This window comes from Chelmon rostratus, chromosome 14 (assembly GCF_017976325.1).
Source record: "Chelmon rostratus isolate fCheRos1 chromosome 14, fCheRos1.pri, whole genome shotgun sequence".
Lineage (NCBI taxonomy): Eukaryota > Metazoa > Chordata > Actinopteri > Chaetodontiformes > Chaetodontidae > Chelmon > Chelmon rostratus.
Genome location: NC_055671.1, coordinates 24,585,814 through 24,600,846, shown reverse-complemented (window position 1 = coordinate 24,600,846; position 15,033 = coordinate 24,585,814). Strand labels below are relative to the sequence as shown.

At 43.7% G+C, this 15,033-nt stretch overlaps 1 protein-coding gene across 2 annotated transcripts in view; it reads right to left on the bottom strand.

Annotated features, from left to right (window-relative positions):
- The window catches only part of mcama (melanoma cell adhesion molecule a), a 43,047-nt gene extending 28,362 nt beyond the window's left edge, over nucleotides 1-14,685 (bottom strand). For both annotated transcript variants that reach the window (XM_041952186.1, XM_041952187.1), the window contains exon 1: nucleotides 14,588-14,685. In XM_041952186.1, coding sequence (XP_041808120.1) covers nucleotides 14,588-14,651 — 64 coding nt within the window. In that variant the 5' untranslated portion in view covers nucleotides 14,652-14,685. The remainder of the gene's footprint in view (nucleotides 1-14,587) is intronic.
- Between the last annotated feature and the right edge of the window lie 348 nt (nucleotides 14,686-15,033).

Genomic DNA, 15,033 nt, shown 5'->3' with positions numbered 1-15,033 from the left:
ATCCTTCAGTACTTAAAGTGGTGTTTCAAAGTACTTATCAAAAGTGCACTTTATTGCATTGTACTAAATTATAAATACTTTTAATAGTAATAAAGTGTACTTCTGAAAAGTCATTGGTGATATAATACAATTGTACTTGAACTGTGTTTTGAATACTCGTGACTTTCACTGGAGTTCACTTATAATTTGTAAAAAGTGGTCAGCCACTATTTACACTTCAGTTTAATTGTTGGCGTATAATATATATGAACAAACATTTGAAAACGTGCATATAACTACATTATACTGCGTTATAAACCATTAAGATGTTATAAAAACTATCTTTATGAAGCTAGAGTGAACTTATTATTTGTGATATATATATTATCTGTTATATTAATACACTGTGTGGTCATATTCACTCTTTATGGGCTTATTTGCCTAAAACAGTTTTTATCAGCACAAGATGCTGCTGCTGCTTTGCCCTCGGACAGCATCTCGTCTCCAGCACTCACGACACGTTCAGGACCGGCCGGCTAACATTTACGTGAAAAGGTGATCAAATGCTTGTAACAAATGCTTGTGGCAGATTGAGTCCACGGAACGATGGAAGCTGCCTGTGCAGGAAAACACGAGGGGATGAACAAGAGAACGTGGAGGCAGTGAAAGTGTGAAAATGCTGCATCAGAGCTGAATAAATTTGAATTCAGTGAAGTTCGAAGTTATAAAGTAGGTTAAAGTTAATTCAGGTCGCAAAGTATCGGCTCATTTCTGGTCACCTCGGAGTTTTCTGAGGTGAGGCTACAGCTATCAGCACGAACACGTCAGCACCTTTGACAGCATGACTGGCTCTTATTAAAGGGGCGCTCTGCTGATTTTACACCTGAGGATCAGTTTCCTCGCTGTGGACAGAAGTCCTCAGCCTGTGAAACACTTTTATAATGTTTCCTGTGGCTCTGGAGGAGCTGAGGACACCCGCACAATGTCAGCGGGGTTATCTGAGCTCGGGCTCGGAGACTTTTTAAAAACCAGTCCAGCGCGGCATTGTGGGAAGTGTAGGATCCAGCTTGACCGTCTTCTGTCGCCTCGATTTTGACCATGTTTTTTTAATCTGTCTCCGACTTCAGGGAAGTTCAGAAGCGAATCACTGCAGCACCAATTTAGGACCGAATATGAAACATACAGACAGACAACCAGTAAAGGGCAAGTCTGGTGATAATCAATAATTTTCTTATAATCAATTCATCTTATTAAAAGACCAAACAAAGAACAGATCCTACTAACAAACACTGTCTGTGTATCATAAGCCTGATACACCGGATTCCTCCCACATCAATAACACTGTGTGCTTTATTTTAAGTCAAGTCCACATGAACTGTGCTAATGATGAAAATACTCACTAGAGCACTGATTGTGTATCAATCCACGGCTGAAAATAGTTCCCAACAAATGCACCTCTTCCTTCTGTTTGAGTGACATCAGAGTCTTTTCCTGAGATTTCCAGGCAACAACAAAACTACAGAGCACTGCCAGCTTTAACCTTCGAGTACACCGAGCCTGAGAAATTTGAGTTTCTTTGCAACTAATCTGTAGGATTAAGGCGACATATTGTAATCTGAAACCTGATTCTGCTCTGCTAGCCGGCGGCTAATCTCCCTCAGCCTGTGATACTCCCTCTTCTACAGCTGCGGGTCAGAATTAGCGATGGAAATCTTTCAAATGTAGCACTAAAAGCCTGTCAAAATTCACTAACACCATGCATCATCTGGCCTAGTGCAGACTGCTGCTGTGTGAAGGTGAGGTGGGAGATGTATGCTGTTGTCATAATATCTTTGCCGCTGGGTAACGAGCGCCGCATGGTTGTGGACTAGTCGTTAAGAATCTCTGATCTAAATGACAGTCCCAGTAGGTGGTGAGATATGATGAATTAGTGGTCAGAACTGGCTCAATCTGACTGAATCATCTGCTGTCATCTCAGAACGCCGCATGTCTGAAGTGCGTCTTACTCCTCCAGTATTACCTCCAACATGTTATGCACGCTTTAACAAGAACGAGTGTTTTTTTTCAGGCCTGTCGATATCACTGTTCCTGGTCTCTGCTGGGCAGCAGATGCCAAGCTAGCTGGAGGTGGAGGAAGCCCATGGCGTCATGACTTCTCCGGCCCTACGGGGGGCTTTGCAGAGTCAGAGATCTCTTCACCGGGTTTGCTGCTCGTCGGCAACGCTTTAGTATTTTTGGACGTGGTTTCCAAAAACTAGTTTCATTTACGTCAACCCGTCGACCAAATGCATGCAGCTAGCTGACATGCTGACTACAGACCGCAAAGTTAAGAAAAACAATCAAGCTGCTGACGACTGTGCAGCACGTCAGGAGACATCACTTATTAACCGGTACTCTGGATGGGGTCTGTTATATCAATATGACTGCATATTAGATAAATGTGACATATGCTGCAACTTAAACAGGGGGCTTATCCCTCTTAAAGCTGTACACACTTCATGGAGCAGTCACTGGCATCTCAGAGGCAGCTCTTCCAAGAAGAGTAACCCGTAGTTAAATGAATATGGCAATGGCTGCTTATTCATAATATATGGTATTACAATATATGGTAATAAAATAGTAAGTTAAAATAGTAATAACCCTCAGAACCTCACATCTGCACCACCGACACCATCACATACCTGCATGAGGAAGTGACTCTGGAGTGGTGTACCTGACTACTTGCAGGTAAATGAGTGATGAGGTGTCTTTCAAGTATTTTATTAAATACTGTGTTTAGCTGTGTATATGCTACGCTAACAGTGGAATTACTGGCTCTAATTATTCGGCGAGTTTAGCCGTTTTCAGTCTTAATACACATAAGCAAACTCAATCCGTTTTCAGTCACTTATCCAGGTCAGGGTCACTTTCACAACAGGGCAGCCCAGACGTCTGTTTCCCCGGCAACCTCATCCAGGTCCTCCGGTCTCCACGGGGGGCTACCCTGCCAGATGCCCAACCCACCTCGAATGACTCCTCTCAATGTGAGGAGGCTGCAGTCTGGCACCAGGGTCTGCTTCTGTCACCCACTCGTGATTTCAGAGGAACCACCGGGAGACTGGCTAAGATAAGATTCGTGTTTTCATTCCCACCTCGACGGATGCTGACAGGTTTTGCTGATGTTCTGCTGTCACAGCTGAGAAATGCATTTAGGCACAGCAAAAAAAAAAAAAAAAATCACTTCCCGGAACAGAAAGACTTTTATGGAGTCAGAGAGTCAAGAGTCCCAAAAGCAAACCTGCAGAGAAACCCGACTGCTGCATCGCGTCATTCTTGTCCAAAAGCGCGTCTCTGCTGTGTCGTTCATGAAGTAATTCAGCCCTCATGCAAGTCAAATGTGACATCTTGACATGAAGGTGACTCGAAAGGAAGGTGTTCATCCTTGAACTTAAAGACAGGTCAGGACACGGACGGACTGAAAGCACGAAGCCATGAGTCACATCTCAACAAAATCAGCCAACCTGCACAGACCGCACCAACAAAAACCCAAATGTGTTGGGCTTTATTTTGGTCACGCATCATTCTGCCCGTGATAACACGCACCAGCTTTAATTTGTTTGGAGCATAATGTTGGCGGCCGCAGAGCTCGATAATCCACCGCGGTAAGCACGATGCCTTTACTTGGTTTTGATTCAAGCTTTTAATTATGTTGAGTGTTTTCCAAATACGAAGTTCCTCTCGAACACGGTTTTGTTTCAGCGTTGTCACATTTTAAACTGTCAGCAGAGAACTTCCACGATGGCGTTTGACACTGCGTTTCCTAAAGAATTACAGATATCAAACAGAGCTTAAAAATTCTAATTACACGCAGGAAATACACGCAGACAACGAGTTTGCCATCAAATCATCCACAGTGCTTATCTAACTGTTGGCTTTGAGACTCAACTCTGGAAGGTGTTTGACAGCAGCTTCCCACCTGGAACCAGTCCCAGATGCTAATTCAGGGAGTCTTCAATCCAGTTTCTACGGTGAACGGGACAGCGTTAGTCTGGAGCCTCGACACGTCTTTATTCACAATTGCAGTTGCAGAAGAAGCCCCGCGGGGCAGATTCCAGACCCTAAACCCGAGCTGCGGAGGTGGATCGCATTACAGCTTTCATCAGACACGTCTTCAAAAGACACGGGCACGTCTGGAAGCCACTAAATTGCCCCAAAAGTCAACGGTGCACCGAGGCTCCTTCATAAATCCTGTCTGAGGCTCGGACATCACCCCTCGGTGTCTGATTCTTATCTGTGAACAAAGGCTGTTATCATGGCTCATGTCAAGTGGCTTTTCACAACAAAGACCACCACAAGTCCCCATGCAAGCTCTGTTCCAGCCAAACAACCACTCCTGAAAGCTCGTGTTACTCCATCTGCATGCTGGAATCTGCGCGAAAGACAGTTAGAAAAGGACACATTTGTTTGATTTTCCAGTTCAAATTCAGCTCATCTCACTTCAAAGTGCCAGAAAATTCCTCCCACACGTCTCCTCTGTGGCTTCTGGAAGCTGGACGGAGAGGGACAACAAGCATACAGACTCTACTGATACCAGGATTTCATCCTCATTTTTAATATCAAACTCAATAGATGCATGAAAGAGCAGTCGACCTGTCACAAGTTTGACAGCTGACGGCTGAGATTTGACAAATTCGGATTTGAGTCAAAATGTTGTCACTCACACTTAAAGTTCCTGTTTGCTGCTTGTGTTACTTAATGAGAAATGATGAAGTCCTAATAACCATTTAACCAATACTTGTGTTTAGTGCTCTAACAATTAGTCAATTAGTCAATCGACAACAATTTAGATAACTGATTAATCTTATTTTTAAGCAAAGTTTCAAAACAGTTTCCTGTTTTCAGCTGAAATGTGAATATTTTGTGAATATTTCCTGCTTTTCTTCCTCTTTTTTGATAATAAAGTGAATATCTTTGGGTCACCTTGTGCTACAAAATACAATTTTTCACTAATTTCTGACTTTTATGTCGACCAAACAACAGAAAATAATCTACAGATGAATCCATCACAAAAAAACGGATTTTTTTAGTCCTATTTGTGTCACGATGACACAAAGAAACAGACAGAGTGGAAATACTGCAGAGGAATTCCTCCGTTCGATCAACAGTTGCTGCTGGTTTCCCTCCACCGGCTCATTTTCTGCCTCTCTTGGTTCTCCTGGGGGACACTTAAACAAAGAGATGAGCCCTCTGGGGAATCTGCCAAACAAACGCCCTGCAACCGCGGACCCAACAACAGAATAAGACAAAAATAATTAGGCCTGTGGTATGAATCAGCTGCGGCGGAGAGTCCCGCACAAAGCATGAAATGTGAGTTCAATCTGGCCCTCTACCAGCGCTGATCGCTGAGCCTCAGGGGTTGGGATAACATTTACAGCCCTGACACAAGCCTCTGCAATGCTGCATAATATCATACGCAGACATCCTCCACCGCCTCGTACAGAGTTTACTTTAAAAAGCACACAAATCCGGGGCTGTTTTTTTGCGTTAATGAACGAGCCGGGCGCCGAGGAGCTCCACACCGAGAGCTGGTTGCTTAGTTTCCAGTGCCGGAGATGAAAAAAAAAAACACAGTGCCAGATGTATGCCAGATCCGCGGCATGGCACAGCCCATTAGCGCATGAGGCAAACACCATGAAAGACGCTCTGGTTAGCCCCGAGGTCGTCATGAATATTCATGCGCACATGTACACGGCGAACACAGAGACGACTCTTCGCCATCGACGTCTGCCTGCATTTATAAGTGACTTCGTTTTAATTTGACAACAGATGTGAATGGGAGTCGACGGAGTGACTGGAATCATGAGCTTTAACGCTCAATCTGGGTCGACGGAGAGAAATAAACGATACGCTCGCTAATAAAGCGACGCGACGGGAAAAGTTTTGTTTAACAAAGTTGATTTTCAGGAGCCGCGCCGGCAGCGTAGCTCTGAGGACTGTTTGACCGGGCTGAGATATCTCAACAACCATTGGACGGATTACCACGAAATCTGCTTCAGAGGTTCATGGTTCCCAGATGATGTGTCTTAAAGGCTCTGCTAATCCGTTGACCTTTCCTCTAGCGCCACCGTGAGTTTGACATTTGTGGTTCTGAGTGAAATATCTTCACTATAACTGGATTAAGATTTGGTACAGATGTCCACCTCAGGATGATGTTCAATACTTTGATTTATGAACAACGAAAGGAAACTCCCATCAGCCTCAGCAGCACTTAGCGTTTAGTGCTAATTAGCAAATGTTAGCATGCAAACATGTTAAACTAAGATGAGAACCTGGTTAACATTATATCTGGTAAACATCAGCATGTTAGCATTGACATTGCGCGTATGTTAGCATGCTGATGTTAGCATTTAGCTCTAAGTGTACAGACTCTTGTTGTTTGTGTGCTAGCACTTCCTGTCATTGTGTTTTAAGACTCTCTTTCTTTTCTACACTTCAGTTAAGCCCTTTGACTCGGTCCGGTTATAAAATCTGAGCTCTAAAATCTCCTGCAGGGGGTGTTTGACCAGACGTGGAAGATGTTCCAACATCAGACATTATCGACTATTGAGCTTCTGAAATATTCATGTATTTCATGAAAGACAGAAACCATGCAGCTCTGCAGCACAGAGGAATAAGATAAATCATGCTTCAGGTACACAGACAGCATTCATTGTTGGTTTTTGGTTGAAAACAAGTTATTTTTGGTGGCTGTAGTAATAAATCACTTGTGTAACATAACGTGGGCTCTTTGACTCTCAAATGTCTGCAAACCTGTCGTTTTTCCTATTTTGTTACTTTCGTCATTTGCGCTCATGAATCACTCTGCTACTGAATCCTGGTGATGAGCCGGATGCTTTTACAGGCTGCAGGTGACACCGACGCACCGCTCGGGTCGGCAGTCTGAGATTAACCAGGAGAGGAATCGGAGGACATTCCTGAGGACAATGACGTGGTCTTCGGGGGAAGCCTCGGGCAAATACTGAAGACGAGTTCATTGTTCCAAAGAGAAACATTTCTCGTATCGCTTACAAGAGAAAGCACATAAAGTTACAGGTGAGGTATAAAGCCGGTGACATAGAGCTGCGGTCACATTACATACACACCTACAGCCCTCAGGTTTTAAAGGGGAATCTGTGCGTTCCACCCACCTGAAGGAATAAGCTCATCATGGAGTCTTTTATTATGTACAGCCTTGGCTCATATTACAAGAAAATTACATCTTTACTGCTTTTTGGTTCACAAACAATCTAAATAAATTACAAAAAGTTCAAAAATTACTTTAATTTCTATATAATTCAGCTTCGTTTGGACCTTTAACTGTCAAAAATAAAGATAAAGAGATGATATTATCAGCAGATATGAACTCATCATAGAAATACGTGTCAGCCAATAAGGATCAAGTAATATCAGCAGTAAAATAGCAAAGATATTCTACTAAACTTCAGTTATTTCAGTTCCTCCAGTGTTTTATGTTAACGTTTATGGTTTGATATTTCAGGATTATTTCTAGAAGCTTCAGTTTCTGTGCAGATTAAAGCAACGAGAGACAGCAGGTTAATTAGTGAGCTTCAGAGGTGCTGGTAGGTGGATTTTGTTCACTTTGGGCGGGGCCAGGCTGGCTCTTTCCCCTCGTTTCATGTCTTTAGTAGTTTCATATTGAACGAACAGGCTACAGACTCTGCTATCGATCTTCTCCTGAAGCTCAGAGAAGAAGCTTATTTCCCAAAATAAAGAACTATTCATTTAATAACTGAAAAAAGGAGATCATCCACAAAACCTGCCTCTACAGTCCAGGATCTTCATATTTTTATCATCTTTTCACATAATTATTGTTCACAAAATGTCCAAATGTGTGTGTCACCTCAGCTGCCAGGTAGGAGAAAAACACCTTTAGAGCCAAACTGGAACGGTTCTGAAATCAAACTGGTTTTGTTTGGCATCAGGATGTCTTGTCTTTGCTGGTTTGGACACTGGATATACAGTCTTCCAGTTTGTAAGATACAGTCAGTCTTTCCATGTGGGTGGTGTGTGTGTGCAGAGCCAGCTTTGTGTGCAAAGCCTCAAAGCTTGATTAACTTAGAGACGTGACATTAACTCCAGTCCTGCACCGAGATTCACAGCGATGCTGACTCTTTCACCATATCACACATCTTTTTGCATGTCCTGCGTGTTCCCGCTGTTTCAGTCAGAACTGTTGACAACAACAAGAGGAAAGTAAATATTCCCAGGCTCCAGTCACAGAGAAAAAAAAGGAGGGGGCATGAGAGAGGTGTGAGAGGAGACGCAGGAAGGGGGACGCGGCTCAGAAAAGGCGGGAAGGAGGCGAACACCATTGTGGTGTTCGATTTCTCTGTAACGTGAGCCCCTGCTTGTTGCCCCCCAGCAGAATGTGGCTGGTCCGATGGATTGGGCGTCAGGTGTGTGCAGCTGCTGGTTAAGCTCTGTTTGCAGAGCGGAGAGGGACAGAAGTGGGAAAAGGAGGAAGGAAAAGCTTCTCAATGAAGGCCATACTGGAGGTTTTTTGTCTCTCCCTCTGGCACTGATGGGACTGCTGCCAAGACTTGGATTGTGGCCCAAGAGAGTGCCATGTGTCCCACAGATGGGCCTTCTAAATATGAGGGGACGTCATGTACAGATGGCCAGTTTTGCGTGTGCAGAGTTCAGAGACAAACCGCCAAATCTGCCAGAGACCGAAATATGACGAACGAGTGTTTTATTTCAAAATAAAGAAAACGGGACCGTCTCATTCAGTGTACATCTCTCAATATATGCATGGTCTCACATATGCATGATGCAACTGTCGTTTATTTAGCCTAAATAATGAGGGACAATATGGAGAGCGTGACAAAGGATGTTCCTTAGTGCTACTGCTGCTACAAAGGAAGCAAACTAAACAGAAATACTCTCAGTTGAAGGATGATTTAAGCAGCAGGTCGCTTCTCTGTTTACATTTTTTGCAGTTTTATTTGAAACTTTACATACTTCTCTTTATAATTCATATATATTGTATTATATATTCATTTTCATATTAATTTATTATGAATTTCTGGCACTGCAACTTTTACAGATCTGAATACTTCTTCCATCACCGCCTTCTGTCTATCGAATGCTGGGGGACTAAACATCCATCCAGTAAATCCAGTGTGCTGCCACTGTGGACACACTGGTCCATGCAAACACTGTGGGACTGCTTCTCTGAGCAGGAAAACACTGATCAGGGACAATCTGGCCTTGAGGACAGACTGTCCACATTACAAGCTGTGTACAGACGGATACTACGCTTCAACTCCTGTACTAAAGCGGACTATATAATCCAGCAAACTTGCACCTCTACATTCATCACGCTGCTATTACTTTACTGTCTACAAATAATCAATGCCGCGCAAACGGTGCAGCCAAATCCAATACGCGGGATTCAGAGAGGCTTTTCAGAAACAGCCCTTTCAGCAGCTTCCCACCACAACCACAAAAAACTCTAATGTGGAGCCCTGCAGCACTTCTTTAAAAATAAATACAAAAAATCCTCAGTGTGCTGCGGGAGACATTGTTCATGTTTCTGACACACAGTGTGATAAAAGTTAAGGCCTCTGGCACGACTGCATGACGGCTTCTTCACCCCCGGAGTGCAAGCAGAGGTTCCTCCCTCTCAGTCCTCTTCCTGATTGAGTTTGCTTAAAACAATCTGCTAAAACTGGTCCCGTCTTCTCGAGGGCGGACTGTTCGCTGTATAGATTTTCCCCTGTGCTGAACGATGGGCTTTGAATAACACACAAGTCAGGGATGTTTTGGAGAGTTCTTCAGCAGCAGAAAGGTAGTCAATACAGGAGAAACTCCCTCCCAGAAGGCCAGGGATCATGGAGGCAGCTGTTGGATATAAAATCCCACTCAGACATCAACCATCCACTGACTGCAGAGATACTCCACACATGCCAGCGTTGCTCTTGAAGCCCCTGCAGTTCAGGCTTAGGGTGGATGTCAGCGCTGCTGCTGCCAGCTAAACAGCTACGCCTTTGATTTTCTGAAACATGTCTTGGATCTTCAAAGCATGCACAGGCTTTAAACCGAAGTCTGAAACAACAAACACCAGAAAAACTGCACTTTTTAGGACGAAGCAAAGTCAAACTAAATGTTTTCGCCAGTTTCAGTCAATTTGCAGCAGATTTTACAGATTTAAGGAAATTTCATTTGTTTCTTCTAAAATAAAATGTCTGCTTGAAATGCTGTCAGTGTTCATAACAAAAGTACTGAAGCCTGTTGTGTTGGTGAACCCTTCAGTCTACCCTGCCAACGTGTAATATAATCCGTCTGATTTCCCTTTTTATCAACAAACTGAAAGATTCACACTGAACAGATCTGCAAAATGCTTCGTCTGCTCTCCCACAACATCCACTCCTGACACTTCATTCAACACATGCTTTTCCTCTGTTCCATCCATAATCACAGCTCAGATAAATGGTAGTAAAATGCTCACCGATATCGGCTGTTTAAATATAATCACATCTCATGTCATCTGCATGACGACACGTTTGTTTTAAAAAGACAAAACCAGAACTTTGCAGCCCCTGAATGACCAATGACAATGCATTTCCACTTGCTCCACTGCTCTGGCGGCGATGCTGAAAGTAATGAATAGAGTTGTTTCAGTGGGATGTAAGGTATTCGATTGCTCCCCATGCTGACATACATGTTTGCTGAATTAGCTTACACATGCCCATCTAGCACGGCACCATTATAATACCACAGGGATCAAACAGCGCACTCTCTTTAATGAAAACAATGAGGCAATACATTAGATTATATGGCTGTCATGCCTGGCTATCACTCAGGCAGAGGCACTAATCCCACATGAACAACTGCTGCCAACAGCTGCACACTCCCTGCTGCATTCAGACGAGCCCAGCAGCAGAGTGAAGGCATGAAGACGAGGTCAGGGAAACCGGACGCTATTTACACCAGGAGACTGACTCACTGGGATACCGCCTGGCTCGTTCCTAGATACCTCGCTACTACTTTACTCACTGCTACTACTACACATTTTCTGATCTGGCTAATAATGAATGATGAACAGAGTCTGGACACTCACACAAACAAGAACTTTTCCTTCATATAATGCAAAAATAAACATAATCTGATCAAAGAATGAGGAAATTAATCAGACCAAACAGTCAAAGCTTGACAGTTTTAGTCGTAATAACTTGGCTGTGAAGTGTTGATTGTGGTTGTATACCCAGCACTGTTTACAGCGGAGTAATTTATTCTCACATGAAATGAATGTAGTTTCTTCTGTATGCATCTGACCTTGTGGTCAAGAACAATTTGAATATCTCAATTATAAGAGTGGAAGTTTGAGTCATTTAATTAAATGCATCATTCTTAATTTGCTTAATATCAATAATCTATAAATCACAATGAATGATAAACTGAACCTTCAGTGTATTATGTAAAACAAAAATTTATGAGGTTCAACATAATGTTTATTCTCTTAGTTGATTAATCTGCCAAATGTCAAGAAATAGTATGAAATGTTTTTAAAATCCAAGCTTTCATCTTCAAATCACTTGTTTTATTTGACTAACATGCAAAGAAATTAAACTGAAACCGTGAAATAAATCAGAAAACCGTGAAATACTCACATTTAAGAGGTTGAAAGAAAACATTATTTGGTCTTACTGCTTCATAAATGGCTTGAATGATTAATCCATTATCATGACTGGTTGATTAACTGATTAATTTTCTGCCAATCAACTAATAAACTGCTTGACGAGAGTGAGTCAGGGGTTGGCTTTCCACCTGGAGTCGGCCTGCTTTCTGTCGGACGGGCAGGTGCCAGTTAGCTTAGCGTGCTAAAGTATCGGCTTTTTCAATACAGCAAATGTAACCACGATCCTACTTTAATAGCTTGTGTTCGTAGCAGCAGTGCGGCTCAGGTGGACCAGGGAGGAGGACCATGGAGGAGGTCCAGGGAGGAGGTCCAGGGAGGAGGACCACGTTTAAACCGTTTGCAAACAGTGACAGACACTTCCTGCAGAGTATAACCTTCCTTCAACAGTCTGTTACTCTGCTTGTTCCACAGCGAAGTGCTGCACACAAGACAAGACAAACCTGTACTGCCCTCAGGAAACTCTCCACCAAGAAGGAAGCCAGTCGTTTCACAGAAGCTTCACCGAACACGGTGGAAAGCCACAACACCCCCGGCTCTAAAAAGCTTGTGGTCGTCCATTAAGGAAAGCTGCTGAAACGTCTTCACATCGGACACAGTGCTGCACAAACCAGTGCAGCGTTCTTTTGACTGATGCCAAAGCAAAGTTTTAATGGTCCAAACACCATTAAAAAGTCAACCCACCTCCCATCAGAGCTCGCTGCCTCCATTCACCAGAGGGGACGATCCTGGTGTGGATATCAGAGGTGCTAAGATCAACTACTTCACCGTCAGACACACGATGAAGAGTCACAGATTCCTCGAAACCAACACACTTTAATTCATGAACAAGTAAAAACATCAAATCCAACTGACTGCAGGCTTGATTAGTGTTTCGTGTCATTCCAAACTGATCTGGATCAGCCTCGTATCGGATCATATTTGAGCGAGATTGATGCACATCCCTAATTTTAACTCCTGTCATTCTATCATTTTGGTCTCACGTCTAGATAATAAAGGGTCCCGTCTTGCAACTGTAATCACAAATAAGAATTTATGCAACAACCAGCCTGACTCTGAGGATAAAATTAAGGATAAAACCTTGTTTGGTTTAAAATATTTCATAATGGCCTGAACTGCGTAGACATCTTCTTTGTATCTACTTTCAGATCCGTAAATGTCAGCGTAAAAGCTCTGCCGCTGCTCTGATTTACTGCCCGGACCACTCGCTCATTCCTGTAACACAACATGACCATCATACTGATGAACGCCGCTCTGTGAAATCAATAGAGGCTGCATGTTTGGGTTTCTTCTCATGCTCAGGATGGGTTTGTCTCCATGCAGGAGAAATGCTTTTAGCCACAAATTGTATTTGAGTAAGTGCCCGTCAGGGACCATTAGGACGCAGGTCAGTCTGGACAGAACCTGGTTTAGAAGCTCTTTAGGGGGACGGGGTCTCTATCAGGAAACGACGACCTAATCCAAAAACAGACGGCTTTGCTCCGTCTCCAGAGGAGGTAGAGGCGAGATGAGGATTAAATAGAGGTAACCCAATTAAGACAAGGCTGATGGGGCAAAAAACAGGGATTTAAGAGAAAAAGAGGTTTAAGGTCAGGACAGAGTGAGTGTTGTCCTGTTGTGAGATGCTACATGAAGAAGGTTTAATTCTGTACAGCAAAGCTCGCTGGAGGTAATCCATCAGTGGACACGATGTCTGCCTTTAAGAGCAGAGGTGGGCAGAAAGAACAGATTCACAAGAAAACCGCCATTCTGATCTTTCACTGTTCTTAATCGATTAAAAGATTTTAAAAGTCCACTTGTGTGGATCCACTCAGAGCTCAACTTCAGCCATTTGATTCATTGCTCTCCACAGCTGTATGATCCATCTACCTGCAGGTAAAACCAGGTGTTAATGTCGGCCATGCCCCTGCACCGCTGGACTCTTCCTTCAAACTATTGTAAGGAAGCACGTCTGCACATATACTGCACATCTTGATAAAGATATTCAGTTTACAGCAAGTAAAACAGAGAAGCAGCTGTCAGTGTTACATGAGTCGCCTCAGCTCTGAACCTTTTGTTCCTTTACTTCAGTCATAAACGACATTTAGACTTAATTTATGGGCTGAACGACATCTCTTTAACTGTCCACTGAATATCTTTGGATTTGAACTCTGGGTCTGAGGAAACATTTGAGGACGTGACCTTGAACTCTGGGAAACTGTGATGGACACATTTCATATTGATGAAGGCAGTAATACTCAGATTAGCTGAGAATGAGAATAATTGTTAGCTGCAGCACTAATTGACTCTGCTGACCCTGAAAACTCCGTCAGGAAGACATCCACAGCCTGAAGGTGGAGACTGGTTGTCATAATGCTGAACACACACACACACACACACACACACACACACACTGAGCTGCGTGTTAGAGCAGCCTCCTTCATCACATTGCTGCTATTGTCCGCTTTAAAACCATCACGTCCAGCTTTCACACGCTTCCTCCGTCTGGTCCTGAGCTGTGGTCTTCCTCACATGTTTACAGCAGCCTTATTAAACCTTTAATAACTTCTCCAGACAGTTTGTGCCTGAGCTCAGCGGTCACATGTCGTCTGAGTGTCTCACTTCTCCAACGTGCTGCTGCAGCCTCGCTTAATTGGTCCGTTAACCAATTAGCCTGCGTACTAATTAATTACACCTTTAAATGTTTTACGGCGACTCGCGACAGGAAACAACTTCGAACAAAAGCTGAAAAAGTGTCGCAAATTCAACATTTGATGTAAATTAGCTTTCAAATTCAACTTTAATTAAAAGCGCGAACGAGCACAGACGCGGTTTTCTCGTGGAAAACTGCCGTCGAGCATCCACGAACAGCGCGTGTTCTCATCCTGCCTCTTCACTGAACTTCAACTGGTCAAAACACACAAAAAAACTGCGAAACTGGTCGGAACTCACCGCCGCAGCTGAGGAGGCAAACATGAAGAAAGAGCGCTGCAGAAGATCCGTGCAGGAGAGCCATGACTGCGACCCGACCAGACCCGACCAGACCAGATCCAGACCACGAACTGAGTGAGGAGCGCGTCCACAGGAGTCACAGGAGGAGGAGGAGGAGGAGGGGAGGGGAGGGGAGGGAGCGCAATTAAGTCTGAGGCTGGCGGGTCCTCCTCCTCCCACTGTGGGCTTTATGTGTGTGTGGTAGAAGCAGCTTATCAGTGTTTTCTTCTGCTGCTAACCAGATTTCTTCTCGGTGCCATTCATACACAAAGTCCTCATGTCACGATAATGAGCCCACCTTATCACGCCCGCACACCTTTCAGCCTGAGTCACATGACCTGTTGGCCGAATTAAACTTAACTGGGACACTTTATTTGCATAAAGTGAACGCACTCACACACGAGCCA